This window comes from Bos javanicus, chromosome 11, assembly GCF_032452875.1.
Source record: "Bos javanicus breed banteng chromosome 11, ARS-OSU_banteng_1.0, whole genome shotgun sequence".
NCBI classification, from domain to species: domain Eukaryota; kingdom Metazoa; phylum Chordata; class Mammalia; order Artiodactyla; family Bovidae; genus Bos; species Bos javanicus.
The window spans coordinates 102,654,693-102,681,584 of record NC_083878.1 but is presented as its reverse complement, the minus strand read 5'-3'; the positions used below and the strand labels follow the sequence as shown (position 1 = coordinate 102,681,584).

Sequence of the window (26,892 nt, the reverse complement as noted above, 5' to 3'; positions counted from 1 at the left end):
AGTCATCTCTAGCATACCGGCTTTGGTATGTGCCTGCCTGCCTAGGGGTTGGCTGGCACATGGGGTTGAATACAGTCCTTACAGCTGAGCCCAAACGACACTGAAGCTGTCAAGCCTTGCCGAATGTGTCTTGGGAGTATGCCGAGGAGAGAGGGCTGCCCGCATCCACTACCTGCCCTCCCCATCAGGCATTTGGAGGAAGGTGGTCTAAACTACCTTTAAACGGCTGTTGGCTGCACCCTGGCCTGACTGGGGAAGGAGTGGAGGTGAAGAGCCCTGTGCGTAGTGCGGTTTTCCACGGCTCGCCTCTGCCCAGCCACCCTGGAAATCGGTGTGCTCTGCCTGGTAGAATGGAGGAAGCAGCTCCTTTGGGACGAGACTTTGAGGTGGCACTTTTAAATTTTGTCTGGAAAATTTAGATGTTCTTGTCTGAGTAGGCCTCTAACTCTGCAGAGAGTTACTGGGCTGGCCTGCTGCGGGCCTCTGACCTGAGCCTCTAGGGAGCAGACCCCACGTGGGGCAGGTGTGTCCCCTGCACACGGGCAGCTTAGCCAGCAGTTCTGCTCGTGGGGCTCCTGCCCAGCATCCTTGGGTGTCTCAGGGTGAGTGTCAGGAAAGCCGGCCAGGCAGAGAGGTGCCAGAACAGGTTTTTATTCTTGACTGTCGCCCCCAAGGAAGCAAGAGTACAGAAGCTAAGTCGCCCCCTGTGAAGGGAAAACCAACAGTGAGACAGCACCTCTGGCAGGCTCAGCGCCGACGCCACAGTCCCAGCGTCTGGGCTGCCGTTAGGTCGTGAGGACCAGGTGACCGTCCTCCTGCAGGAGCCACACTGGCAGTTCTTCCGGCTTCTCTCCGTCTCTCTCTCGAGGGAAGGAGAGGCTGGGCGGCCTGTTCCCCTTTGGTTCAGAGACCTGACCCCACTGAGCATCCTCAGGCTGGAGCAGCTCTGTCCCGTGGCCATAAGGGAGCTGCGCATTCTCCTCTGGCTGGGCCTGGGTGGGAGGGTCAGGGCCCCAGCCCTTCTGGGGGCCCACCCTCCTCCCCTGAACCCACCAGCAGCAACGTAAGTGGGGGTGCTCCTCCTGGGCACAGGGCCTGACACTCGGAGGCGAAGGAAAGTTAGAGATTAAAGCGCTAGAGGGAAAGAGTTTAGGCCGTCCATGGGGTGGCTCCCTGGGGATTAGTAAGTGGCGAAGATGGTGAGCACCAGTAGAGATGGATCGACTGGTGGAAACCAGGCTTAGTTACAGGCTGCCCCGCGGGATGGGATGGGAGGGAACGCGGTGGGGTCGGGCAGGGCTGGGGTCGGGCGGGTCCCCCAGCTCCCAACTACAGTTTCCCACCAGGTGGTCTCCAGGGTGGTTTTGAACTTCCTTGGTCTTTCCCCCCAGGTTTGGGGATGTTCTGTATCAGTTGCCCACAATTTTGTTTCCGAAGCTGGGGCTGGGTGCCGGAGGCCTGGGGAGCGTGCACGGTGGCCCGCGTGGCTGCCTGGGGCTCACTCACTTGCTGCAGCGCTTTGCGGGGCAGCTTCTCCGAGTGGGCGACCCACTCTTTCATCAGGTCTAGGATGATGGGGATGAGGCTGACCACACCTCCGTAGTGGTTCCGGGCCTCGTCACAGCTGAGGTGGTTCACCACGTCGTGGGGGTATCTGCAGGGCGGCGGGAAGGGCTGGGTAAGCCCTGCTCCGGGGACTGGTGTGCCGGGCAGGGTTTTTTCTTAAGGTTGCCCCTGCTGCACAAAACCCCTTGGGGAGGTTTTAGAGCTGTGCACCTGCCAGCCCAGGCTCTCCATGCCAGGCATGGTGGTGGCTCAGCAGGTTTGGGGCCCCAGACCCCCCAGGGTTCCCGTGTGAAGGGTGGGAGCGGAGAACCCCTGGCCTGTGGTTGGCAGAGAGCTGGGCAGGGGCCGAGGAAACCTGCTGTCATCGCCCCAGGCCCACGGCGTACCCTTTGACTCTGCTCACTCTTAGACCTAAATGGCTTGCTCTGGAATCTGGTACTCTGTGCTGTGGATCGATCCCCCAGGGCTCAGAATGAGGGAACCCAGTAGCTAACGCCCATGGGATCGGGCTCCTGATGTCCCACTTTGTGGGCTCCTGAGAACAACTGCTCTGTGAGCCCTGCTTCTGGCCCGGTGCTGCCTCCAGCCAGAGGGTTTGCATTCTGCTAGGTCTGGGCCTCAGAGTCCTTCATTTTCAGTAAATGATTTGTCAGGTCAGAGTTGCTCCGGTGAACCAAGGGGCCTAGGATTTCCCAGCTGGGGACCCCTGGACAGTAGCCCCGGGACTCACTTCCTCCAGGCCCGGTCCTCTCCCGTCCCCGCCCTGGCCCCTCCCACATGCACGTGCGGAGACCCCTGATGGGACCAGGAGGGTCTTACTTGGCTCGCAGGCTGCTCAGGTCATTGCTTTGGCTCACGAGGGTCTTGCATTTCTCGAGGAGGTTGTTGGTGACGGGGGTGCCAGCGTGCAGGGCCTCGAAGTGCTGGCAGAGCTTGCTGAGCTCCGAGCAGATGTCCAGGAACATGAGCAGGATGCGCCTGTCTGTGGAGTTGCTGCAGTGGTGCTCCATGTAGCTCTGCACCTGAACGGGCCCGCGGGGCGTGAGTGCCCAGGGCCCCCGAGCACCCACCCTGGTCCTCCCGCCCTCCCGGGTCACAGGGGACAGGCCCCCGATGTGTGGGGCCGTCAGGTCTGCAGGCCTGTAGACTGAATGTCATGAAGTGTCACGGGCCCCGTGCAGAAGGCTCCGTGGGTCCCGTCTCGCTCAGTCCTCGCCTGAATGCCGCCCTCTGGGTCCCCTTTTTCAGGCCTCATTTTATAGATGAATACAAGGCTCAGAGAGGTGAAATACCTGCCCAGGTACCACTGCAGTGGTGAAGCTGAGTCACCCTAGCTCCAGGGCTCTGAGCCCAGACCTCTCACCAGACCCAGGCAGCTGAGCCAACACCTGAAGTACAGGGGGCTGGTCCCTGACTCTTGATGCCGAGGTCCCACCCACTTTGAGAATGCTGGGCTGGGCCACTCAGTCCACGGAGCAAACTAGAATCTCTTGCAGTCTTGTCCTACGTTTCCAGGGGGCAGAGAAAGGAGGGACAGGTCAGTAAGTAGAGCTGGGAAAACAGTGGCCCGAATGAGGAAAGAAATGTAGCCTCCGCCTCAGGCCACAGACAAAATCAACTCCAGGAGAATGGAGTACTTGATTACTAAAAACAGGGACTTCCCTGGTGGTCCAGTGGCTAAGACTCTGCTCCCAGTGCAGAAGGCCCAGGTTCCATCCCTGGTCAGGGACCTAGACCCACATTCCCAACTAAGAGTTCACGTGCTGCAACTAAAGACCCCGTGTGCTACAACTAAGACCCACGTAAATAAATTGAGCCAAGTAAAAATCAATATAAAAAATACTAAAAACAAACTAAAGCTCCAGAGGGAAGTTCTTCATCACCGACTCAATGTACATGAGTTTGAGCAGGCTCTGGGAGTTGGTGATGGACAGGGAGGCCTGGCATGCTGCAGTCCATGGGGTCGCAAAGAGTCGGACACGACTGAGCGACTGAACTGAACTGAAGTTTTTCTTAAGCCACAAAAGAGGCTAAGGACAGTGATGCAGCTGATCTAATTTCAACTCATTTCCCTGGAGACCCTGGGGGCCTTTCTAGCTCAGGACATTCCACATCCGGACACCCAGTCAGTCTGGGTCTGAGATCCACGTGGGCACAGGAGGAGGGGGCTCCAGTCTGGGCAGGATTAACTGACGCATTCCATGTGGTCCTGCCCTCAGTAATCTGCTGGAAGGGGGTGTTTTCCACCTCCTCCGGTTCCCAGAAAATTCTAAGTCTAAACCTGGGTTTTGCTGCCGCTCCCAGCTGCCTTCTTGTCGCTAGGGGATGTCTTTCCCCAACGACCTCAAATGGTCCTTCCCAAGGACAACAGCTTTGTGTGGGGCAAGAGGCTTTTGACACCCACAGTCTGCCTACACACCACGCACACCTGCCCCAGGATCCCGGGTAGGGAGGAGCCTGCACTGTGGCGTAGCTACAACAGAGCGGTGTCACTGGGCTACCGGGGGACACTGCACGCAGGGTGCGGGGCAGGCGGTCACCTTCCCATACCCCGGGCCAGGAAGGGCAGGGGCAGGGTGGAGAGTCAACCCAGGTGGGGCCGTTATTTACCAGAAGCCTTGTTGAGCCTAAAGGCAAGAAGGAGCACGCTGGGGTCACAAAGCCCCGATGGGGATTCTGAGCAGAGGCGGGGCGTCTCAGGTGCTCCTTCCTGATACTGAACACCTGTCCACACCCGTGGAAGGCTGAGCCTTTGAGGGACGGGCTGACGGTGCAGCCGGTTCACTTTGAACAGTTCAGAGGGAAGAGGGTGTGTATAAACATGGCTAAATAGTAAACAAACTGGCCTAACTAGGTGAAGGTTATATGGGTATTTTTCTGCAGGGTTTTAAAATTTCAAGTTAAACTGGGAGAAATTTTTTAAAAAATTTAAAGTTTTTTTTTGGAGGATACTGGTGGGCCAGGGTTGTTCTCTGTGGCCCCGTGTGCTTCTCCTAAGCAGTTCTGAGTCTGGTCCCCACTCCCTAGCAGGTGGCATCTCTTCAGTGGGAGAGAGACCCATCTAGAGCTGTGCTTCTCAGGCACCTGGCTTCCTGGAAGGCTGCTTCAGTCTTGAGGCCTCCACGTTTGGCAGGGCAAACTTGGACGGCAGCTCACACAAAGAGGAGACTCCGGTTAAATGAAATCATTTGCAAACGTGACTTAGCAATGTGCTTGGTGGGTCATAGTTTCTGAACCCCAGGGGAATCCAGTGGCTGGGACCATGTACATCTATCTGTTCACCACACATCCCTGTCCTGAGCCCCAGGGCCTGGGATGAAGGACGCTGCCAGATGCTGGGGGCGTGGGTTTGCAGATGATCTCGTGAAATCTGCCTAACAGCCCTGGGAGGTGCGTGCTGCTCTTTCTACATTTTTAGTTGAAACTGGCCGGAGGTCACAGAGGTGGCATGTGGCAGAGCCAGGACTTAACCCCCGGCCAGTGGTGTCTCCAGCCCCTGCTTTCAGCCGCTTTCTCACGTAGTTGGTGAGGGAATGAGTGCCTGGCTTCTTCCACAGTTAGGATCTGAGACCTGATCCCTGCACCCACACGCTGGCCCTCTCTGGGTCTTGGTTTCCCCAACTTTTCCAGCAAGGGGTTGAGGCCTGGCCCCGCCTGCCCGCGAGCGCCTACCTGCCCGATGCTGGAGATGGGCCGGATCTTGTCGTGGGCGTTCTCCCTGCAGTGCTCCAGGGCCCCGATGAAGGTGAATTGCTGCTGCTGGAAGATCTTGTACTTCTGCTCCACGCTCCGCAGGGACTCTTTTACTTCATTCATCATTCTACCTGCTCACTGGGATGCGGAGGAGCCTGTGCGGAGGAAGAGGAAAGTCCTGAGGTCCCAGGGCACTGAGCAGCTTCCCACAGCCCTGGGAGCGGAGACAGTCTTCATCCCCATATTGCAGAGAGGGAGGCGAGGCCCCGGGAGGCTGTGCACCTGCTCAAGAACCTGGCTGGCTGTCTGCGACACAACCAGACTTGACTCAAACCCAACCCGAGCCCCATTACCCTCCAGGGACACAGTCTTTGCCGCGAACAAGACTTCCTTCCCTTAACTGTAGACAAGAGTTTCTCCAGGCCTCAGTTCCTCCAGATGTGGGTGTCTATCACACACACACACACACTCTGGGACACAGTCCAGGCCTCAGTTTCTCCAGATTGTGGGTGTCTATCACACACACACACACACACACACACACACACACACTCTGGGACACAGTCCAGGCCTCAGTTTCTCCAGATTGTGGGTGTCTATCACTCACACACACACACACACACACACATACACACACACTCTGGGACACAGTCCAGGCCTCAGTTTCTCCAGATTGTGGGTGTCTATCACACACACACACACACACACACACACACACACTCTGGGACACAGTCCAGGCCTCAGTTTCTCCAGATTGTGGGTGTCTATCACACACACACACACACACACACACACACACACACACACACTCTGGGACACAGTCCAGGCCTCAGTTTCTCCAGATTGTGGGTGTCTATCTCACACACACACTCCAGGACACACACACACACTCTGGGACACAGTCCGGGCCTCAGTTTCTCCAGATTGTGGGTGTCTATCTCACACACACACTCCAGGACACACACACACACTCTGGGACACAGTCTGGGCCTCAGTTTCTCCAGATTGTGGGTGTCTATCACACACACATGACCTCCCATGGGTCACAGCATGTAAAATCTGTTTCATCAGCTGGGACCCAACTGCTTTAAAACATCTGCCACCCTACAGTTGGTAGGAAAGTCTAGGGATTCTTTTCAAGCTAAGCAGGGGGAGGTCGGCACCGGGACCCTCTCGACTTGTCTGAGGAGGTGCGGTTACCAGCTCTGGGCTTGGAGCAGGAGCCCTGAGCTCAGGTTTGCCAGTCCCCGGGGCAGGCCTGGCACTGGCTCCTTCTCCTGGCCCCGCCATGCTGTTTGCAGGGAGGAACCAGGTTGGAAACACTGATGCTATGGGGAGCACGCTCGTGGACTGTCCCCGGTGTGATCTGGGAGGTCCACAGTGCGTCCCAAGCTGCTTCTGAGTGGAAATGGCAGTGGGTTCTGCCCTCCATGACATCACAGTGTTACTGAGCACGTGCCCAGTGCCCAGGGTCGTAGGTTTATGGAATGTTAGGGCTGGAAGGCACCTCAGAAGGTCAACTCCCCTTAACTTCCAGGGGAAGCTGAGACCCTGGGTCTCTCAGCAAGCTTGTGCCTGAGACACCCTAGGTCCTGGGTTTCCTGAGGTCTCACCACCAGCATCCTCGAAGGTGCCGCAGCCGCTGTCCCTGCACCACGAGGCCCCGGCACACGTGGAGCCCAGGCTCAGCTTCACAGAGACAAGGCCCCAGCGAGATGCTGCAAGTAGAAGGGGCCAGAACGTGGGGGGCAGGGGCGCTGAGGAAGGGAAGGATGCATTCTAGGCATGCCACCAGGTCCCAGGTGGGGAGGAGGCTTGGTTTCTGCTGGGCCCCCTCAGCATCCTGAGCACAGCAGGATGGGAATGACGAAGTCTGTGATGAGGAGATGGCATCGGGGATGCGAGGACAGTAGACCGTCGGGTGGCCTCCACGACATGGCGGGAGGGGTGAATCCCTGAGCTGGGGAGGGCAGGGGACAGGAAGCCGGGGTGCTGCTGCCACTGTCAAGGGGCTGCGCCAGGAAGGGGCCCTACCGTTGTGCCCCACCAGCCAGGGTGGCGGCCCTGCAGACGTCATGGGGCCCTTTTGGCAGCACCATCCTGGGCCAGCCCTGGGAGCCAGAGCCCGTGTTTGCCAGCAGGACAGCGCAGCGCCACTGGGGTCAGGCCTGACCCAGGGCCACGCGGGGCAGGGCCTCCTTCCACTCAACTTTCTCCTGGTTCTGCTGAAGCTAACCCTAACCCAAGCCAGGCGGGGAGTGGGGTTGGGGGATGCTGCGGGGCCCATGGTTGGACACCTGTCATAGCCAGCCAAGGCCCCACCCCAGCCCTGCCTGCAGGCGGGACAGACGGTCAAGCTGGCTGCAGTGCCCGTGGAGGCAGGCCTACCAGGACCTGGCCTGGGGCGAGGAGAGTGAGGTACACACCTGGGTGCAAAAGGTCAGGGGGTGCTAGGAACTCAGCAATCCAGATAGGTAAAAGCAAGCATGACGTGCGCCCCCCACCCCGCTGCCCCCCCCGCAAAAAAAAAGCTGCAGGGGCTGCCGATGGCTCTGCCTCCTGGGGGAGGGAAGGTCTGAAAAGAAGGCAGGCTTTGGAGAGGAGGGTGGGCAGGCAGGCGGGCAGAGGAGGTGGGGCCCTGGGCAGAGGGTGGAGGCTGTGGGCAGGCCGAGGTTGAGGCCCCACGTGAGGGCAGAGCTGTGGGGGCAACCATGGAAGCTTCTAGCCCAGGAGGTGCAGAGCACCTGAGGCGGTCATTCATTCATGTTGAAGCGCCTGCCAGGGGTCAGACACCTGCAGGGTGCTGGACTGGGCACACAGTGTTCAGCCAAACAGACAAGACTCCTACCCTGGAGGGACGTCAGGAGTGGGAGGCAGACAATGAGTGAACAGATTAAGGACAAAAGAAAGTGGGGGGATGGGTGGGGGTGGCCAGAAGGGCTACGTGGCCTGCAGGTGGGGTGGAGGCGGGCAGGTACAGGGGAGGCCGAACTGGAGCTGAGCTTCAGCCTTCACCGAGATCCCGGGTGGCTCGCCCCAATCCTCCTAGTAACAGCCGGCTACTCAGCGAGGCTCTAGGTAAACCCTAGGTAAACAAGCCTCATCTCAGATGCTCACCACAGCCCCTTGAATGAGGTACCATGGTTATTCCCACAGGACAGACGACAGAGCTGAGGTCTGGCAGCTGGTGAGCAAACCCAGATGTCCCACTCAGTTCTGCCGATTTCACTGAGCCTGAGATCTTTACTTGGTTACCTCCGCTCTTCCCCCCACCTCAGGGGGGTCCACTGAGAGAAACACACCAGATACCAGACTGACTGAGGCTGGAGGTAGGTAGGTGGGTGGGTGAGGTGTGGACACCCAGGGCCTGCACTACCCGGACCCAGTGCCTCGCTCCCACTTGTGTGAGGCTGTTCCCTGCTGCCCCATCCCAGAGCAACGAGGACTAGCATTCAGTGTACCCCGCTCTCTGCCGCCGTCCTGAGCTTGCCAAGTTCTTCAGGGATACAGCCCTACCTTGGCTGGTGGCCCCAAGAGCCCCTGAGAGCAAAACCGACTTGGTTCTTGATCCTATTGACTTGTGACATGCACGCCAGGGATGTCGTGAGGGGAGCTGTAACAAGCTATCCAAAGCGGCTGTCCCTTGAACAAGAGTCACTGCAGTCAAATTAGTCTAGATGAAAGGCAGTGGGTGCAGGCACTTCTCGATCTGGGGGAGGAGGAAGGAAAAAGTGATTACCCACTAGATTTTCAGCTTTAATTGATTTGTATTTTTCCAGGCTGTTAAAGAAGATTAAATCGTGCTATGAAAAGTGCCTAGGGCTTAAAATAAATGAGGAGAAAGGCAAGTCACTTCAGAAATGTCCAGGAAGCAAGCTGAACCTCCCCAGTGCAAATCACAGGCCTGGTGGTGGTGCTCTTTGTTCGGAGGGAGGCTGCTTCCTTCTCTTCCTCAGCTGTCTCTGCAATTGGATTTGACTTGACAAGCCTACCAAGGTGTGCGTGCTTTGAGGAGGCAGTTCTGAGGGGAGAGAGCCCTTTTCCCTTAGAGGCCATGTCTCTGGGCTGTGGCTGCTGGAAAGGCTTTGGCTAGGAGTCAGGAAGCTGAGTTCCAGGCTGGCTCTTTGTTGTTGTTCGTTTGCTCAGTTATGTCTGACTCTCTGACCCCACGGACTGCAGCACACCAAGCTTCCATGTCCTTCACTATCTCCTGGAGTTTGCTTAAACTCACGTCCACTGAGTTGATGACACCATCCAACCATCAATCCTCTGTCGCCCCTTCTCCTTCAATCTTTCCCAGCATCAGGGTCTTTTCCAGTGAGTTGGCTCTTCACATCAGGTGGCCAAAGTACTGGAGCTTCAGCATCAGTCCTTCCAATGAATATGCATTGGAAGGCTGGCTCTACCTTGGATTTATGAGTGACCTCGGCCTAGAATTTCCCCCTTTCTGGGCCTTGGTTCAGTTCAGTCGCTCAGTCGTGTCCAACTCTTTGCAACCCCATGGACTGCAGCATGCCAGGCCTCCCTGTCCATCATCAACTCCCAGAGTTTACCCAAACTCATGTCCGTCGAGTCGGCAATGCCATCCAACCATCTTATCCTCTGTCATCCCCTTCTCTTCCTGCCCTCAATCTTTCCCAGCATCAGGGTCTTTTCAAATGAGTCAGCTCTTCGCATCAGGTGGCCAAAGTATTGGAGTTTCAACTTCAACATCAGTCCTTCCAATGAACACCCAGGACTGATCTCCTTTAGAATGGACTGGTTGGATCTCCTTGCAGTCCAAGGGACTCTCAAGAGTCTTTTCCAACACCACAGTTCAAAAGCATCAATTCTTCGGCCCTTAGCTTTCTTTATCGTCCAACTCACATCCATACATGACTACTGGAAAAACCATAGCCTTGACTAGACAGACCTTTGTTGGCAAAGTAACGTCTCTGCTTTTTAATATGCTGTCTAGGTTAATCATAACTTTCCTTCTAAGGAGTAAGCGTCTTTTAATTTCATGGCTGCAGTCACCATCTTCAGTGATTTTGGAGCCCAGAAAAAATAAAGTCAGCCACTGTTTCCCCATCTATTTGCCATGAAGTGATGGGACCGGATGCCATCTTAGTTTTCTGAGTGTTGAGCTAAAGCTCAACTTCTCTCTCCTCTTTCACTTTCATCAAGAGGCTTTTGATGCCATGATCTTAGTTTTCTGAATGTTGAGCTAAAGCCAACTTTTTCACACTCCTCTTTCACTTTCATCAAGAGGCTCTTTAGTTCTTCTTCACTTTCTGCCATAGGGGTGGTGTCATCTGCATATCTGAGGTTATTGATATTTCTCCCGGCAATCTTGATTCCAGCTTGTGCTTCCTCCAGCCCAGTGCTTCTCATGATGTACTCTGCATATAAGTTAAATAAGCAGGGTGATGATATACAGCCTTGACATACTCCTTTTCCTACTTGGAACCAGTCTGTTGTTCCATGTCCAGTTCTAACTGTTGCTTCCTGACCTGCATACAGATTTCTCAAGAGCCTCAGTTTATCCATTTGTAAAATGAGGGAGTTTGTATTAGAAGCTCCTCAAGGGCTCTTCTGATTCATTCTAATGCTCTGTGATTGACAACTGATGAGGAAAGAGACCCAGAGAGGGGAAATGGCTCAGCCAACAACTTTGCACCATTCTGAGCCTCCAATTTCTCATCTGTAAAATGGAATGAAGGTACTTATTTCTCAGGGTTGGTGCAAAGATTCAGTGACATAATATCTCTAAGAGTAGCAGCTATGCATTGTGCATTCACCACACATCAGTTACTAATACTTCTGATACATTAGCTCATGGAATCTTCCATAATCCCCACTTCATTAGGGGAGGGAACTGAGGCCCAGGGCAGGCTGGCAAGTTAGTTGAGAGTGGAGTCAGGATTTGAACTCTGCGCAGTCTGCATTGACTATGCCATACTCCCTCTCCATAACATTCACAGACCCCATAGTTTTGTTGAGAGTACAGCTCAAAAACGGGCAGCTCCTCCTGAGAAGAGCAACTGGACAAGAGCTAGAGCTTCCATTTCAGTGCTGTGGTCGCTACCAGGCGTTCCACCCCCCGCCCCCCGCCCCCCACCCGGGATGAACACGATTCGCAGACCTCCATCCCCCCATCGCGTCCCACCCCATCGGTCTCTTGGGTCATCGGCAGCAGCGGCGGCCCCCCTCCATTCTCCAACACCATCCCCCTCGTCCCCCAGTTTCCAAATCCAGGGCTTGGGTGGCCCTCCCCAGGCCTGCTTTAACCTTGGTTGTCCTAGAGCGGCCTTCACTCAACGGAGCGCCCTGAAGCCGGAGAGTCTCCGCGGTGTCTGGGGCCCCAGAAGGGCGGGGAGGCCCTTCCCGGGGCTTGGGAGGAGGGGTGGGTGGGGTGGGGGAGAGCAGGGGTGAGAAGGGGCGGGGCCGCGGGCCTGATTGTTACCGCCGCTGCCATAGCAATCGGGTCACGTGGCAGCCCCGCCCACGCCGCAGGAACTGCCCGCTGGGCCCGGGGTCGAGGGATACAGCAGTCCCTCCTTTTTCAAACACCCTGCCCCACATCGCCGGGAGTTGGTGACGGACAGGGAAGGCCTGGGGTGCGGCAGCCCATGGGGGTCGCAAAGAGTCGCACACGACTGAGCGCCTGAACTGAACGGCCCATCTACCCCAGCGTCTTCCTTTTAAAGACGGGGAAACTGAGGCCCAGTGAGCGGAGCTGGAGTGGCTCAAGGAGCACCGAACGCCTGGGCCAGGGCGCCTTGGCGGAAACAGAAGTAGGATCCGCCTCCCGCCTCTCCCGGGCCGATGTGCCCTCGGGATACTGTGGGGTGTCTCAGCACAGGAGGGGGCCCTCTGAGCCAGGAGACCGCAGCAGGAGGAGACTTGGGGTTCCCCGCTGAGGCGCGCAGAGTTGGGGGACGAGGCCGGAGCTGGGGAGCACTTCCTTCATGCGGCTGAGGAGACCCGGAGCCAGACCCGGCGCCAGCCTCGCCCCGGAGGAGGTGGGGCGGGGCGGGGGGGGGCGGTGCGAGAGCAACGCGTGCTGATGACGGAGCGGCGTGGCGCCCCTGGCAACGGCGGTCCCTAGGGAGCGGCGCCTGCTGATGACGCGAGGCCCTAGCGACAGCGGTCCCCAGGGAGCGGCCGCGCTGCGAGGCAGCATGGACGCGACCACCGCCCCTCATCGCATTCCCCCGCAAATGCCCCAGTATGGGGAGGCGAACCACATCTTCGAGTTGATGCAGGTGACCCGGGCAGCCCTGTCCCATCGCGACACCAGGCGGTGGCCGGGGACCGTCTTGGCGGCGGTCCGGCTGCGCGCTGGCGACCCTACATCTGGGAGGGGTGACGTCTGTTAGCCACGAGGCCGCCCGACTTGGGGTGTCCGACACGACTGTGTCATCGTACCCCCAAGGAACCCCTCGACCGAAAGATGCTCCTTGACCATACTCGGCTGGTCCTGGAGGGAGGAAAAGGGGGCAGGCCCTCCCGGCCGTGACTGGACCCTTGCTCCGACCCAGTCAGGTCGATGATCTGGAAGAGGTTCCTTCCTTTTTCTTAGTTCCCTTGTCTGTGAAACACCAGGTTGCAAGAGGTGGTTTCCAAGGGACTCATCGTGTGCTGACCATTCCCAGGCTGGCTGCGGTCTTGTGTCTGAGCTGGGGAGTGTCTGAGTTGAAGGTGGCCTCTCCATCCTCTGAGAAAGGCCACCTCCTGGGACAGCAGCCGTGTGGTGTGGAAGGCAGTTTTTCCCACCCGGCCCTTTCTCCTCAGAGCCAAGAGTTCAGGGAAGCTTCCAAGCCCTCACCCTGAGTTCCCGACCTGACTGACCCACTGCCTGTGTGACCTGAGGCAAAGCCACTCCCCAGCCTGTTCTCCAGGTTTCCCTTCTGCATCTTGGATTGGTGGTTTAGTCGCTAAGCTGTATCTGACTCTTGCGACCCCATGGACTGTAGCCCGCCAGGGTCCTCTCTCCATGGGATTTTCCAGGCAAGAATACTGGAGTGGATTGCCATTTCCTTCTCCAGGGGATCTTCCCCACCGAGGCATCCTGGGGAAGTGAAAGCTTTCAGGAGCTGGACTGGAGGATCTCTCAGCCACTCAGAGGTTCTGAGGGCCAGAGGGAAGCTGGAGCATTTGTCTGCTCCTCCAGGTAGACCCCGATCCCCAGAGGCACCTCCTCAGTGATGCCTGTGGCTGTTTGAGCGTCTGACAGCTCAGAGCAGAGCTCAGAGTAAGAAACCCGTTGTCTCTCTCTCTCCTGCGGACATAGGCTTCCTTTGGAAAGCGTTCACTGACAGAGGGCGCACAAGAGATTTCTAAGACCGAGTGGCCTAAGTAGAGGAGATGGCTAGCTGAGTCCTAAGTCCTCAGTGGTGGCAGGCAGTACACAGGCAAGTCCTAGGGGCACCCTGGTCTGCTCTTAGGGAATCTGGTGTCCCTCATAGCAATTGTTGGAAGGAGTAGCCTGAGGAAGCTTTTAGTCCATTATTTCCAGTCCTTAGTAATTTCTGTGCTCCCTACATGGTTTTTCATCATTTTCATTTTTTAGCATTTTTATTTTAAAATGATTTTGGACCCACCGGAAGTTACACAAGTAGCAAAGAATTCTAGTGTATCCTTCCGCCAGCTTCCCCCGGTAGTAAAATCTAACCTAAGGGTAGTTCATTGTCAAAACCAGCAAACTGACAGGGGCACAATACTATTAACTAGACTACAGACCTTATTTGAATCTCATCCATTTTTACCAGCACTCTTTTTTTTTTTTTCGTATGAATCTACGAAATTTGGGGCTTCCCAGATGGCTTAGTGGTAGAGAATCCACCTGCCAGTGCAGGAGCCACAGGAGATGCAGGTTCAGTCCGTGGGTGGGGAAGATCCTCTGGAGAAGGAAATAGCAACCCACTCCAGTATCCTTGCCTGGAAAATTCCATGGACGGAGGAGCCTGGCGGGCTGCAGTCCATGGAGTTGCAAAGACTCGGTTGCGACTGAGTCACTGAGCTTGAGCACACGCACACACCACACAGTGAAATTTTATCACAGGTATAGATTCATGTAACCAACAGCATATTTCCATTTTAACTTCATTTCTTTAAATCAGCCCACTCAAAAAAAATTAACTTATTTTACCTCATCCTAAGGTTTGATGTACTGATTTTTTCTAATACACATTAGATTTACAACTGTGTAAAAGTGAATTTTAGAATATTCATCTGTGAGCTATCTAGAATCATCTCACACGGTCTCACCAGCGCCATAGCACCATGGATCGTGTCCAGCTGTGTCTTAATAGGTGTAGAAGCTGAGGCCCAGAGAGGGGAAGGGACCGGTGGGATGCAGAGCGGGGCTGGGCCTTCTCGCCGTTCAGTGCTGTTTCTGCTGTGCTGTTCTCCGTCTGCCCGCAAAGGGCTGCAGCCCCTGCCTGCCTGTCCCTAGGGCAGAAGGCTGCTCCTTCGTGCACTGGCGCTGCTCTCAGCCACCTGGTTCATTTCTGTGCCTTTTGTTCTAGAACCATGGAAGCTGCTTTACTTTAGAATTAAGTGGCCAGACGATCCCAGGACTCTTTAGATACCTGGCTAGTACATACTCTGTCCCACACTGGACAGACACAGGTAGCAGCAATGGCCATGTCACCCAGCACACGTTCTGTGTGGGGCCCCTTCTGTGGTCGTGCTGGGCACTGAGATGTGGGTGAGGCAATAAAGGGGATGCGTAGGGGCTACAGGAGCGTGCCACAGGATTGACCTAGTGAGCGTCATGGGGAGAAGTGTTTCATGCTGAGGGAGCAGCATCTACAATGGCTCTGAGGGGTGGATGGGTGCCCTGCAGGAGAGGGGTGGAGAGAAGGCTGGTCTGGGGGGGCCACAAAGGAGCTGAGGGGCAAGGACCCCAGGACTACTTGCTCTGACTCAAGGGCGCTTCCCTCCAGCTCCACCTCCTTCCAGGTGCCCCCACCCCCAGCAAAACCCATGTGGCCCTTCCCTCATACCTCTGCTCCCAGGGACCAAGGCAGACACCTATTAGGGTGGGAGGCAGGGAAGAGATCAGGTCCCATAACTGGTATCCATAGTGATGCCAGGTTGCTTGGCCACCGGAGCCTGGGGTCTTGGGTGCCCATGTAGCGTCAACCCCCTGAGTGTCTGCCCTGTGCCCACAGAACATGCTGGAGCAGCTCCTGATCCACCAGCCCAAGGACCCCATCCCGTTCATGATTGATCATTTGCAACGAGACAACGATTATGGTGAGCACCAGAGTGGGCCTCCCCCTCCCCCAGTTCCCAGCTGTCCCTCCCCTCCGCCTCCTGGGAACCACTCTGCCCTTCCTGTGCCTAAAATAAAAGGGAGGTCAGAGCAGGGGTGGGGACAGGTTTTGACCACTTGGGGAGGTGGTTAATTGAAAAAAATGCCTTAATTTCTTCTGGAGCACAACTCATACAAATGCTCTTGCCAAGTGATTAAAATGAAAACCTCCAAATGGCCCACGGAATCAATTATTAATGCTTTGGCACGCCCCAGCTGATGTCGCCTGTTGGGTTTAAGCTCTGTGATCACTCCACTTGTCAGGTGTAAGTGTGGCTTCTGGTCTACCCAGACAGGCTGCGCTCGGCTCTTCCTGATGGTCTTGTTACGGGCTCCTGTTAATGAGTTCCAGAGCTCCCCCCAAACCTCACCTGAGTGAATGCAGGCCAGCCAGACCCAAGGCGGGCACCCGGGACAGGGAGGAGGGAGAGGAGGCGCTCTGTCCTGTGGTCGATTTGCCGAGCGGAGGAGCGTGGCCGCCCCTCGTGAGCTGTCAGGGAGGCCCAGAGCTTTGATGTTTCTTTCACTGGAGCATTAACTGCTTTGAAGGCACTCCCGGCGCAGCAGTGAAATGAGTGGTGCAGCTGAGAGGGACAGAGGCCTGAGATGCCCGTGGCGGGGTGCAGAGGCTTCACATGAGAAAGGAAGCGAAGCAGTTTTTCAAAAACTGGTGAGAGAGAGGAGACTCGGAGCAAACGGGTTGCCAGGCAGCCCTGGCCTCTTCTGGGGGCCTGCCCTCGGGTCCTGGGCGGGCCCAGCCTGTGAGAATGAGGCGCTGTTTCAGAGGCCCGAGCAGGAAAGCGCGATGTGGCCTGGAGCACCCCACACTGTCCTTCCCTGAGCCTCCAGGGAGGCAGAAGCGCACGTCTACACTGGGTGTGAGCTGCCGAGGTGCCCCAGGTGGAGACCGAGCCGGGGTGGCGGGGCTGGGGGTTGATCCGCTCTGCCCCGCGGGGACTCTTCTAAGGGGCCTCGGTTACCTGGTCCTCTGGTTGGTGTGGGAGGGAGGGAAGCTCCGCTGCTCTGTAGGGGTGAGAAGCCCCCTTGCTTCCTTGCGGTCCTGCTGCAGACCCCCGCTCGCCGCCCCTGCCTCACCAAGTGGCCTCTGTTATGTGGAGGAGGGTGTTCCTGCAGCCTTACCCCCCACCCCGCCCCCATGCCGTTTGGATCTGGGGTTGCTAAGCTGTGTTACCGAGGGATGCAGGGGGCACTTCTGCCCGTGTTCCCCTATCATGCCACCCCCCAGCCCCGTGGAATCAATAAAGCAAAGCACACTCAAAAGAAGGTAAAAGGCCAAATAAAGCTCAGTTTCCTCTGTAAAATGGGCATGTCTGACCGCTGAGATGGAGGCGGCCAAGCCCCAGCCTGGCCCCTGGTGGTGTCAGCGGAAGGGACGCCGAGGCCTGGAGGCTCCCGCTGGGCTTCACGTGGTGCTGTGCAAGTGTCCACTTGCACGAAGCCTGGTGAGAGTTTTCCGGACTAAAACCGTACTTGAGAAAAGGATGCTTTGAACTCGGAGTTGGGTTGTGGTGGCACTCCCTACTTCCGGCTTGAAGAGTTCTGTTTAGGGGTGTGTGTGCCACGCTGTGTGCCCCTGCCGCCAGCCTCACAGCTTCGCCAGCCTCCCCGCCAGAACTTCAACCTGACATCCAAGGTTACCACTCGTCTTTACGCTTTTGTCTTGCTCCTCTCTGTGCAGTTATGACTTTCAGTGTCGAACTGACTACTTCGCCAGAATCTTGAAGTCTAGACATCACCTTTCTGTTTTAGCCACGATGCAGTTGTCGTCAGCTGGGTGCTCATCTCAGGCGCTGGCCGTCCCGTGCCCTGGGCCGCCCCTCCCCACCCCCTCAGCATCCCTTCCATTTATTTGCAGGCTGCCCTCCGCAGAGCCCTTCCTCCTTTCTCCATGTGACACCGCTCTGTCCCTCTCCAGTGGGGTGGAGAATTCAGACCCTCTTCGTTCAGCTCGAGCTGGGGATGGGGGGCTCCTGGCTGTCCTCCCCGACACCTGAAGTCTTAGGCTTTGGGCCCAGACACTGTCTCAGCGATTCGAGTCATTGGATCCCAGGAACCACAGGTTGGAGGGGTCGACTTGTTCCCACAGCCCTCCACCCCCACTCCCTGGCCTTAGGCTGGCAGCTCAGAGGGACGCCGGCACATCTTCGCCCTTTGGCTCAAGTCCTACCACTTATGTAAAGAGAGGGCATGTGTCCCTCCCATGCCCAGGCCTCCACCTCCAGGTGAAGCAAAGATGCGGGAGAAGGAGGGGAGGACGAGGAAGATGGGAGAGGACCACGCTTCTGGGATTTCCCTAGGAGAAGGGAAGCCAGAGTTTCACCCATTCTTGTGGTTCTAGAGGAGGACCGGGGCCTGGGAAGGCCCCCTGGTGTCCAGCGAGCGTTCCTGTGGCCCTGAGCTAGTGGGCCAGTCGGCCTCGCCTTCTCCCGGCGTACAGTGGCCTGTGTCACCCGCAGCCAGGCACTCAACCCCCTGCCTCCTCGGCTTGCATGTTGGGTGGGTGGGGGTTCCCTGTGATGCGCGGTGACATGGCCAGTGGCCAGTGTAGAAGGAAAGAAGCCTCTGGGCTCCTGGCGCTGAGTGTGCTCGTGAGGGGATGGGGGAGCCGTTGACACAGGGCTGGCAGCCCCTTCGCTGCGAGAAAAGCAGATTTAGTACAAAGTGAGCATTTACAGTAGCCCTGGGCAATATTAAAGCAGGCGATGGTGTATATAATGGTGTGTTTCGTTTTTTATCAAACGTTTGTCCAAGAAAGCTGTGTATTAGAGCTCCAATACCTAAGGGTTTTCTTGTGAATTTTAAATCATGCTCCTAGTTAAACCTCAAAAGGCTCTGTGGATGGAAAGGTTTTTTGATTTCCTTTGAAGTGGGTTGAAGAAGTTGATTACTCTTGGCAGTCAAGCAGCCTTTTATGACACTGTTTATAAATAATTACTCATGAGCAGGGCTGAAGTTTCAAGGTGTTAGATTTTAAGAAACTGAAATTAATCACATAAATGTGTGCGAGAAATTAGGTGGAGAGAAAGGCCATGTGAATGTTCCCCTTTTAAAGTATTTTCGGAGATGTGTACAATTTGGGTGCCACTTACAGGAGCCCGGAAGGCGGGCTGGGGTTGGGGGGGGCCTTCCCCAGCAGCTGTGGAGCCTTGTAACTTTGTCAAAATGAGCGTACGACTTGGGAGTCTGCTTGTTCCCAAAACGCCGTTGTCAAGGTGCAGTCCCCCTTCTCCTCGGTCCCTCGGACCCTGAGCCCTGTTGGGTCCACCCCAAGTTCTAGGGTGCTACGGCAGAGGCCTGGGGTTACAGCCCTGGAGGGGCATCAGGGTGGTGGGCACAAAGGCCAGACCCACAGCCCACCACTCCCTTCCTCTGGCTTTGGCAAGCGGGCATTCTCCCCATGGTCCGAGCAAGCTCTTTGCTCTAACATGCCAGGCCCACCACCCTTGACCCCCACTCCTCGCTGCCCTAATGCTGTGCCTCCCCTCGGCCTCCCCTGGCACCCCAGTTCCAATCTGCCCTGATCAGGTGTTCCCAAAGCCACCTGGTTTCCAGACTCACCCACCTTTCACTGCTTCTGTCCTCTGGTTGGGGCACTCGGGAAGGCCTTGGCCGGGTTCCAAGGCCAGAGAGAGGCTGGGCCATACAGCCCCATCCTGGCTCCCAGCCCCGCAGCTGAACGTGCTTCGCCTGCCCTGGGCCTGCGTCCTGAGCTTCACCGCCCCATGGAGCCCAGACTCTGGACGCGCTCCGGGAGGTGCTCTCCCTGGCGGCCTGTAGGGCCCATGGGTGGCTGTGGCTGGGTGGTGCTGGGGCAGCCCCCGTGGGCCCTGTGTGTGAACGGCATTCTGGGCTCAGGCTACTGGGCCGGGTGTCCAGGGCGGCAGGGCTGTCCCCCCCGTGCCCTTCGGTGACCGCCCTTGGGGGCTGGCTCCTGTGGGTGGCCCTGGGCCTGGCTCCTGCCAGGGTGGGATTCTCTGAGCCATGCTGGCCTGTGAATAAACCCGCCTCTACACGACTCAGCCCCGTCCGCGTCCCGTGGCTCGCACCCAAGAGTGCCGACTGGCAGAAGGTGCCTTTGCAAGGAGGTGCGAATGGTGGTGACAAAGGCGACCACACCCTCAGCGGCCACAGAGGGACAGCTGAGGAGGAGGCCATCGGAGGCCCTGCTGTGTGCTTGGCTACTCGCGGTTCTAGCTGCTGGAGCGGAGGGTGAGACGTGGTCCCTGCAGCCAGGACATCCTCTCCACTGCTCAGCCGGGGGACGGGACTTAGCACGGCAGCAGCATCCTTCAGTCAGGAGAATCCCGGGGGAGGAACCCAGTGGGGCTGGGGGCTGAATGGAGGGGGGTGAAGAGGACACCCCTGTTGAGGAGGTGACAGGTGACAAGGTAGGAAGATGGGAAGAGCGTCGTCAGAACGAGGAAGTCCAAGATGAAGGGAGAGGCTTGCCCAGGGCTCCTGGGTAACCTGGATCCCCGGTGAGGGTGGCTCTTAGGGTGCCCAGGGCACATCCCAGCTCCTGCAGAGGTCAGGCCCCTCAACAGGGGTCCACGGGGACTTAAGGGGGCACAGGGCCCCCCTTGGCCAGAAGAACCCTGGCAGCTGTGGAGGGCGGGAGGCCCACCAGCCGAGTGTGGCTTGGAGGGGAGGGGGTGTGCTGGGGTTTGCTGGGCTGGAGCATGGTCACGAGTCCGGCAGCAGGCACCCTCCTGTCCTTCATCCCTGATTGCATTGCCCACCCGGGATCCAGGCTCCCAAGGAGCAGGTTACCTACGTTTCACACCGTGGGGCCAACGGACCAGGTTTAGAAACGAGGGCCGCAGCAGTGTTTGTTCTAAAGCCATCAGCTGGGGACACGCAGGAATCCAGCAGCAGCGCTGACATGTGTGGGCCTCATTCGTGGTCCTCGGAGAGACTGCTCCCTTGCAGAGACCGGGCAGAGGCCCCGCTCCCTCCCAGGTCTGTGCCGAAGCAATCACCTCGCCCACCTGGTGTGGGCCGCTGGGCTTTTCCCAGCAGTACTCAGCCCCGTGCAACTTTGGATGAGGTGCTCAATGAGTGTTTATGGAGTGAATCGGTGAATTACCTTGAACTTGCCCTCAACATTTTCCCTGAAAATGAGAAAGGGCTGTGGAGTTGGGGCAAAAGTCTCTTCAAACCCAAGCAGCCTGGCTGGGTACTGGTGTGCTGATCATGAGTTCAGGGGCCACATGGACCCTCCAGTTCCTTCTCCATGTCCACTCTCAAACTAGGAGGTCTCCGCATGGATGCGGCTCCTTCTCGGAGGCCTGGCAGGAACGGGCCTTGCAGGTTGCTGTGCACACCTGTTCACCTGTCCCTAGGGGTGGGACGGGGCCAGGCCGACAGGCGGAGCCAGAGGCCAGCTTCCACCCTCCTTCCTCCCGGGTGCCGACGCCTCTCGCTCGCTCCCCGCAGTTCGGGGATGGGTGACATCATCAGTGCGGCACCCGGGGAGGAACCAGCTTGGACTCACCTGTCCACACACCACATCTTCTTGGCCTTGTTTTGACCCACGCGCACACCTTCCAGCCCTCTTCTTTAGATGCTGGGTTTTCCCTTCTTTCCCAATGGCCAGTACCTACTCCCTAGTCCAGTAGTTTCTTTAGATGCTGGGTTTTCCCTCTTTTCCAGTGGCCAGTACCTACTCCCTAGTCCAGTAGTTTCTTTAGATGCTGGGTTTTCCCTCTTTTCCAATGGCCAGTACCTACTCCCTAGTCCAGTAGTTTCTTTAGATGCTGGGTTTTCCCTCTTTTCCAGTGGCCAGTACCTACTCCCTAGTCCAGTAGTTTCTTTAGATGCTGGGTTTTCCCTCTTTTCCAATGGCCAGTGCCTACTCCCTAGTCCAGTAGTTCCTTTAGACGCTGAGTTTCCCTCTTTTCCAATGGCCAGTGCCTACTCCCTAGTCCAGTAGTTTCTTTAGACGCTGGGTTTCCCTCTTTTCCAATGGCCAGTGCCTACTCCCTAGTCCAGTACTGTCTTAGAGCTTCTGCAGGCCAGGAACCTTCCAGAGCCAGGAGTGCCACCGTGAAGCCAGCGGTATCCATTTGCATAGAAATAATTTGAAAACAAAGCCTTTCCTATCTGGGGTTTTATAAATCTGGCTCATACACTCCAGGCTTTTCCCCATTATTTCCTTCTGTAACATGATGGGGAATACAACTTGCTAAATAAAAAGGCATAAATATTAAAAAAAAAAACAACCCACCTTTGAAGGTCGATTTACATAAAATACAGCTTTATTTGAGAACGTGTCCCTGAGACAAAGTCCCTGTTTAAAATGCTTTATGGTGTTTGAAATCCCAATTGTTCTGGATATTTATTAGTTCGGCAAACAAGTTACCGTGTCCACGTCCCCTTGGAGACAGAAGAATAAACCATCTCAGTGATCACTTACCTCTCTAAACACAGGATACGTTCTATGGTGGGAGCGTCTCAGAACCGCTGGGTTATAAACGACCGCATCACTCCCAGAAAATGAAATCTGGGGAGGAGAGAAATAAATATACCCAGAGCTCTGCAGACATGGGAGGTGTTTTTTTGTTGTTGTTGTCATACTGAACAGTGACATTCAAATCTCTTTATTCCACAGTGCCGAAGATTGTAATATTAGGTCCACCTGCCTCGGGGAAAACAACCATAGTAAGTGTATCGTATTAACTGTGGTTATACGGTAATATCTCGTTTATCCTGCAAAGCTGGACTGAGGCTGCACCTCAGTGAATTTTCAACATAACTGAGACTCCTTTCATCTCTTCTCTCTCCTGCTTCCTAACTTATTTTCTCATTACAAGAGGCAGCATGTGTTTGTAGTAAAAAACCTAGAAAATACAAGAAACAGAAACAGGGTTCCCCAATCGCACAGTGATGAGCGTTCTTTGAACACGTGAGATATGCCTGCCGGGGTATTCTCATGACTACGTGTCCACCATCTGGGCACACCCTTCGTTCCACCCTCAGAATACGTTTCCAGAAGGAGAAGGGCTGGGCCAAACAGCACACACGTTTGATATAGACACACAGCACAGACTTTTGGTCTAGAACCTTTGGGTTCACCAGTAAAATTTTAATCATGCAGTGTTTCAACCAATGAGAAAAGCAGAGAAATGGCACCAGAGAGACTCATGTACCCAGTTCCCAGATTTTACAGGAACTTGTCATTTTGCCACATCTGCCATGATTTTCTCTCCATTTCAAAGACAGTAGAGCTTTCAAGACACAGCAGACGCCTCATCCCACTTCACTTCCCCTTCCTGTGTGTCCCCCGTCAGAGACAGCCTCTGTGCTGACACGGAAACTTCGCTCCCTGTGCGGTTTTAACCTTTCACCTCCTTTGTTAAGTGCCAAGAAACGTCTTCAAATTATAACCATCTGAGAGGGAACTCTTTCTGTTCTTTAAAAAAGCCTGGTTAGTGAACACCAGGTACCATAAGTTAATGATAAACAACAAAGTCCTGCTGTGCAGGACAAGGGACTGTATTCAATGTCTTGCAATGACCTGAAATGGAAAAGGGGCTTCCCTGGTGGCTCAGACAGTAAAGAATCTGCCTGCAATCCTGGAGACCCAGGTTCACCGACTTAATGGATGTGAGTTTGAGCAAACTCCAGAGAGAGTGCAGGACAGGCAAGCCTGGCATGCTGCGGTCTGTGAGAGGCACAGAGAGCCAGACATGACTTAGCAACCGAGCAACAATAATGGCAAAGACTGAAAGAATCTTACGCATGTCTGAGTCACTTCGCTGTACACCAGAAACGAACACAACATTGTAAGTCAACTGTGTACTTCAATGAAAACACCAAAACACCAGGCGACTCTGGAAGCCTATGTCATCGCTGCCAGCACTCCTCCTGGGCGCACAGGCTGTTTCTCTGACCGGCGGGCACCTTGTTTTATTCTGAAAAGGAATCAGGATGGCTGGTCTTACGTAAAGCCACCTGCAGCTACCCTGCTTTTGGAGTGAGACTCACCAGCTCTTCAGTTTATCTGTCATCTGTCCGTCTGTCCATCCATTCACCCATCTGTCTATCTCTGTAGATTTTCTCCTTGTTCCCTCAGGACCAGGCTGTCCGCTTTCACGCTCTCTGAATCTTCCCTCCCAGTCTCCGTTTCCCTGCGAGACACCACGGACCCCAGGCCTGGACCTGGCAGCCACCAGCACTAGCTGGTGTTTCGACCCCACTTCTTTCGGCAGATCCGTAGTCCCCGCCCCCGTCCGCTGTGTGGAACGCAAAGAATCTAATTTTACAGGAAGATGATAATGGTAAAATCACAGCAGGCTGCTTCCTGATCTTGTCACTGACACCTCCCAGCATGAGGAGCAGAGAGATTAAGGTTCATACCTGCCCCGGGGGACCCCCAGGTCCTTCTGAACCATCCTGATGCTGAAATAGTCATCAGTATAATCTTGGCATTAAGAACATTTGGTTGTATGGTTAGTCTTTACAATGTAGTCTTCCCTGGAGGAGTATACAGAGTGGTCATTGGTGAACTGGACATTGACTTGGCCTGGACATGCGTCTCCCAACCTTTAAGAAAAGATGAACTTGGAGTGTGTGTCATGACCTCTATTTAGGGCCTGTCCCCTTGTTTCCTGGTTTAAACTTTTGAGTTAAGAACTCATGGTCCAGAGAGCTTGAAAAGGCAGGAAAGATGGGCTTGATAAAGGAAGAAATGGTATAGACCTAACAGAAGCAGAAGATATTAAGAAGAGGTGGCAAGAATACACAGAAGAACTGTACAAAAAAGATCTTCACGACCAAGATAATCACGATGGTGTGATCACTCACCTAGAGCCAGACATCCTGGAATGTGAAGTCAAGTGGGCCTTAGGAAGCATCACTATGAACAAAGTTAGTGGAGGTGATGGAATTCCAGTTGAGCTATTTCAGATCCTGAAGGATGATGCTGTGAAAGTGCAGCACTCAATATGCCAGCAAATTTGGAAAACTCAACAGTGGCTTCAGGACTGGAAAAGGTCAGTGTTCATTCCAATCCCAAAGAAAGGCAATGCCAAGGAATGCTCAAACTACCGCACAATTGCACTCATCTCACATGCTAGTAAAGTGATGCTCAAAATTCTCCAAGCCAGGCTTCAGCAATACGTGAACCGTGAAATTCCCGATGCTCAAGCTGGTTTTAGAAAAGGCAGAGGAACCAGAGATCAAATGGCCAACATCTGCTGGATCATGGAAAAAGCAAGAGAGTTCCAGAAAAACATCTATTTCTGCTTTATTGACTATGCCAAAGCCTTTGACTGTGTGGATCATAATAAACTGTGGAAAATTCTTCAAGAGATGGGAATACCAGACCATCTGACCTGCCTCTTGAGAAACCTATATGCAGGTCAGGAAGCATCAGTTAGAACTGGACATGGAACAACAGACTGGTTCCAAATAGGAAAAGGAGTATGTCAAGGCTGTATATTGTCACCCTGCTTATTTAACTTATATGCAGAATATATCATGAGAAACACTGGGCTGGAAGAAGCACAAGCTGGAATCAAGATTGCCAGGAGAAATATCAATAATCTCAGATATACAGATGACACCACCCTTATGGCAGAAAGTGAAGAGGAACTAAAAAGCCTCTTGATGAAAGTGAAAGTAGAGAGTGAAAAAGTTGGCTTAAAGCTCAACATTCAGAAAACGAAGATCATGGCATCTGGTCCCATCACTTCATGGGAAATAAATGGGGAAACAGTGGAAACAGTGTCAGATTTTATTTTCTTGAGCTCCAAAATCACTGCAGATGGTGATTGCAGCCATGAAATTAAAAGACGCTTACTCCTTGGAAGGAAAGTTATGACCAACCTAGATAGCATATTCAAAAGCAGAGACATTACTTTGCCAACAAAGGTCCGTCTAATCAAGGCTATGGTTTTTCCAGTGGTCATGTATGGATGTGAGAGTTGGACTGTGAAGAAAGCTGAGTGCCGAAGAATTGATGCTTTTGAACTGTGGTGTTGGAGAAGACTCTTGAGAGTCCCTTGGACCGCAAGGAGATCCAACCAGTCCATCCTAAAGGAGATCAGTCCTGGGTGTTCATTGGAAGGACTGATGCTGAAGCTGAAACTCCAATACTATGGCGACCTCATGCAAAGAGTCGACTCATTGGAAAAGACTCTGATGCTGGGAGGAATTGAGGGCAGGAGGAGAAGGGGACGACAGAGGATGAGATGGCTGGATGGCATCACTGACTCAATGGACATGAGTTTGAGTGAACTCCGGGAGTTGGTGATGGACAGGGAGGGCTGGCGTGCTGCGGTTCATGGGGTCGCAAAGAGTCTGACACGACTGAGCGACTGAACTGAACTGAACTGAGGGCAGTAAAGCGTAGGCTTCCCAGGTCCACTTAGAGTCAATGGCTGGTTGAAGAAGAAATGGCAGGCAAGCAGAATCCTATGGCTGGGAGGGATTCTGTGGCTTTGTCTCCCCTGGTGGCCTCCTTCCAGCCAGAAACGATGACGCTGCCCTGTGGGCAGCCCTTCCTGGTAGAATATGGAAGGGCCTGGGCATTGGAGTGGCGTCCTCCTTAGTCATTCCTCCCACAAAAATGTTCTTTTCCCCTTTCCTTTCTTCAGGCTATGTGGCTTGCCAAACATCTGAGCACCAATCTTCTCAGCGTGGAAAGCTTGATAGCAAAGGAGTATTCCCCTCTGGCGGCAGACGCCAGGATGCATTATCAGAAGTTCAAGGTAGGATGACGGGTTCTGGGAAACAGGATGGGGTGAGAGCTCCCCGCAAGGCGCCCCCATCAGCTGCCGCACTCCTTCCATTTCCTGGTGGGTTGGGGTGACATGAGACCCAGGCAGGATGGGACCAGAGGAAGGGGAGGGGTCTTCAGTAGGGCACAGATCCCGGGGGCAACGGGGGGAGGGCTCGTGGTGCACCAGCCTCAGCAGCAGTGAGCATGGAGGGTGCGGGCCCGCCCTGCTCTGCTCGGGGTCAGCCGGATCACGTGGGTATGGGCAGGGCCGGTGGGGCCTCCATCCTCAGGCGCTGTGCCTGCTGGCTGGCACTGGGACCTGGCAGGCCTGAGCCGGTGGGGAGCGTAAAGGGCAGTGGTCTGGCTCTCCCTGTGCTGTAGCTCAGGGCCACTTCCTTCCACTCCTTGGGGAGGGCTCCCTGTGGCATCCCCGGAGGCTGGGGGTCTGTTTCTACCATCCCACCACCACTGTCTTTGAAAGACATTTTTAAAAGGGAAACTTAGGGCTTAAGCATGTTGGCTCTCTTAAATACAAACAGAAATTTCCAAATATCTTTTCAAAAACTCCCCTTTGGCACATAAGAGG

General features: G+C 55.1%; 2 protein-coding genes across 10 annotated transcripts in view; one reads left to right on the top strand and one right to left on the bottom strand.

Moving 5' to 3' along the window:
* Positions 1 to 635: 635 nt before the first annotated feature.
* SPACA9 (sperm acrosome associated 9) lies at positions 636 to 11,654 on the bottom strand. Of its 4 annotated transcripts, XM_061433971.1 has the most exons (6): positions 11,530 to 11,645; positions 8,776 to 8,968; positions 5,239 to 5,414; positions 2,386 to 2,588; positions 1,507 to 1,654; positions 636 to 704 (listed from the first exon to the last, which is right to left on the bottom strand). In XM_061433971.1, the coding sequence occupies exons 3-6, from the start codon at positions 5,383 to 5,385 to the stop codon at positions 693 to 695; spliced, it is 510 nt and encodes a 169-aa protein (XP_061289955.1). In that variant the 5' UTR covers positions 5,386 to 5,414; positions 8,776 to 8,968; positions 11,530 to 11,645; the 3' UTR covers positions 636 to 692. The 4 variants fall into 4 exon arrangements, with proteins under 4 accessions (XP_061289955.1, XP_061289956.1, XP_061289953.1 ...); XM_061433972.1 differs by lacking the exon at positions 8,776 to 8,968 and having other exon boundaries at positions 11,530 to 11,654; XM_061433969.1 differs by having other exon boundaries at positions 636 to 1,654.
* Positions 11,655 to 11,790: 136 nt separating this feature from the next.
* The window catches only part of AK8 (adenylate kinase 8), a 136,253-nt gene continuing 121,151 nt past the window's right edge, over positions 11,791 to 26,892 (top strand). For 2 of the 6 annotated variants that reach the window (XM_061433961.1, XM_061433960.1), the window contains exons 1-4: positions 12,269 to 12,506; positions 15,420 to 15,504; positions 22,194 to 22,243; positions 26,182 to 26,295. In XM_061433961.1, coding sequence (XP_061289945.1) covers positions 12,366 to 12,506; positions 15,420 to 15,504; positions 22,194 to 22,243; positions 26,182 to 26,295 — 390 coding nt within the window. In that variant the 5' untranslated portion in view covers positions 12,269 to 12,365. Of the gene's footprint in view, positions 12,036 to 12,268; positions 12,507 to 12,623; positions 13,496 to 15,416; positions 15,505 to 22,193; positions 22,244 to 26,181; positions 26,296 to 26,892 lie in introns of those variants that run through there. The other 4 variants (XM_061433962.1, XM_061433963.1, XM_061433965.1 and 1 more) reach the window with 4 other exon arrangements.

What these genes read in the sequence shown, in the direction of transcription:
- SPACA9 (XM_061433970.1), bottom strand. Translation starts at nt 5,385, where the DNA reads ATGATGAATGAAGTAAAAGAGTCCCTGCGGAGCGTGGAGCAGAAGTAC. An exon ending in CCATCTCCAGCATCGGGCAG is followed by an intron (nt 2,589 to 5,238) that starts GTAGGCGCTCGC and finishes GGGCCCGTTCAG; the next exon opens with GTGCAGAGCTACATGGAGCA. An exon ending in CTGAGCAGCCTGCGAGCCAA is followed by an intron (nt 1,655 to 2,385) that starts GTAAGACCCTCC and finishes GCCGCCCTGCAG; the next exon opens with ATACCCCCACGACGTGGTGA.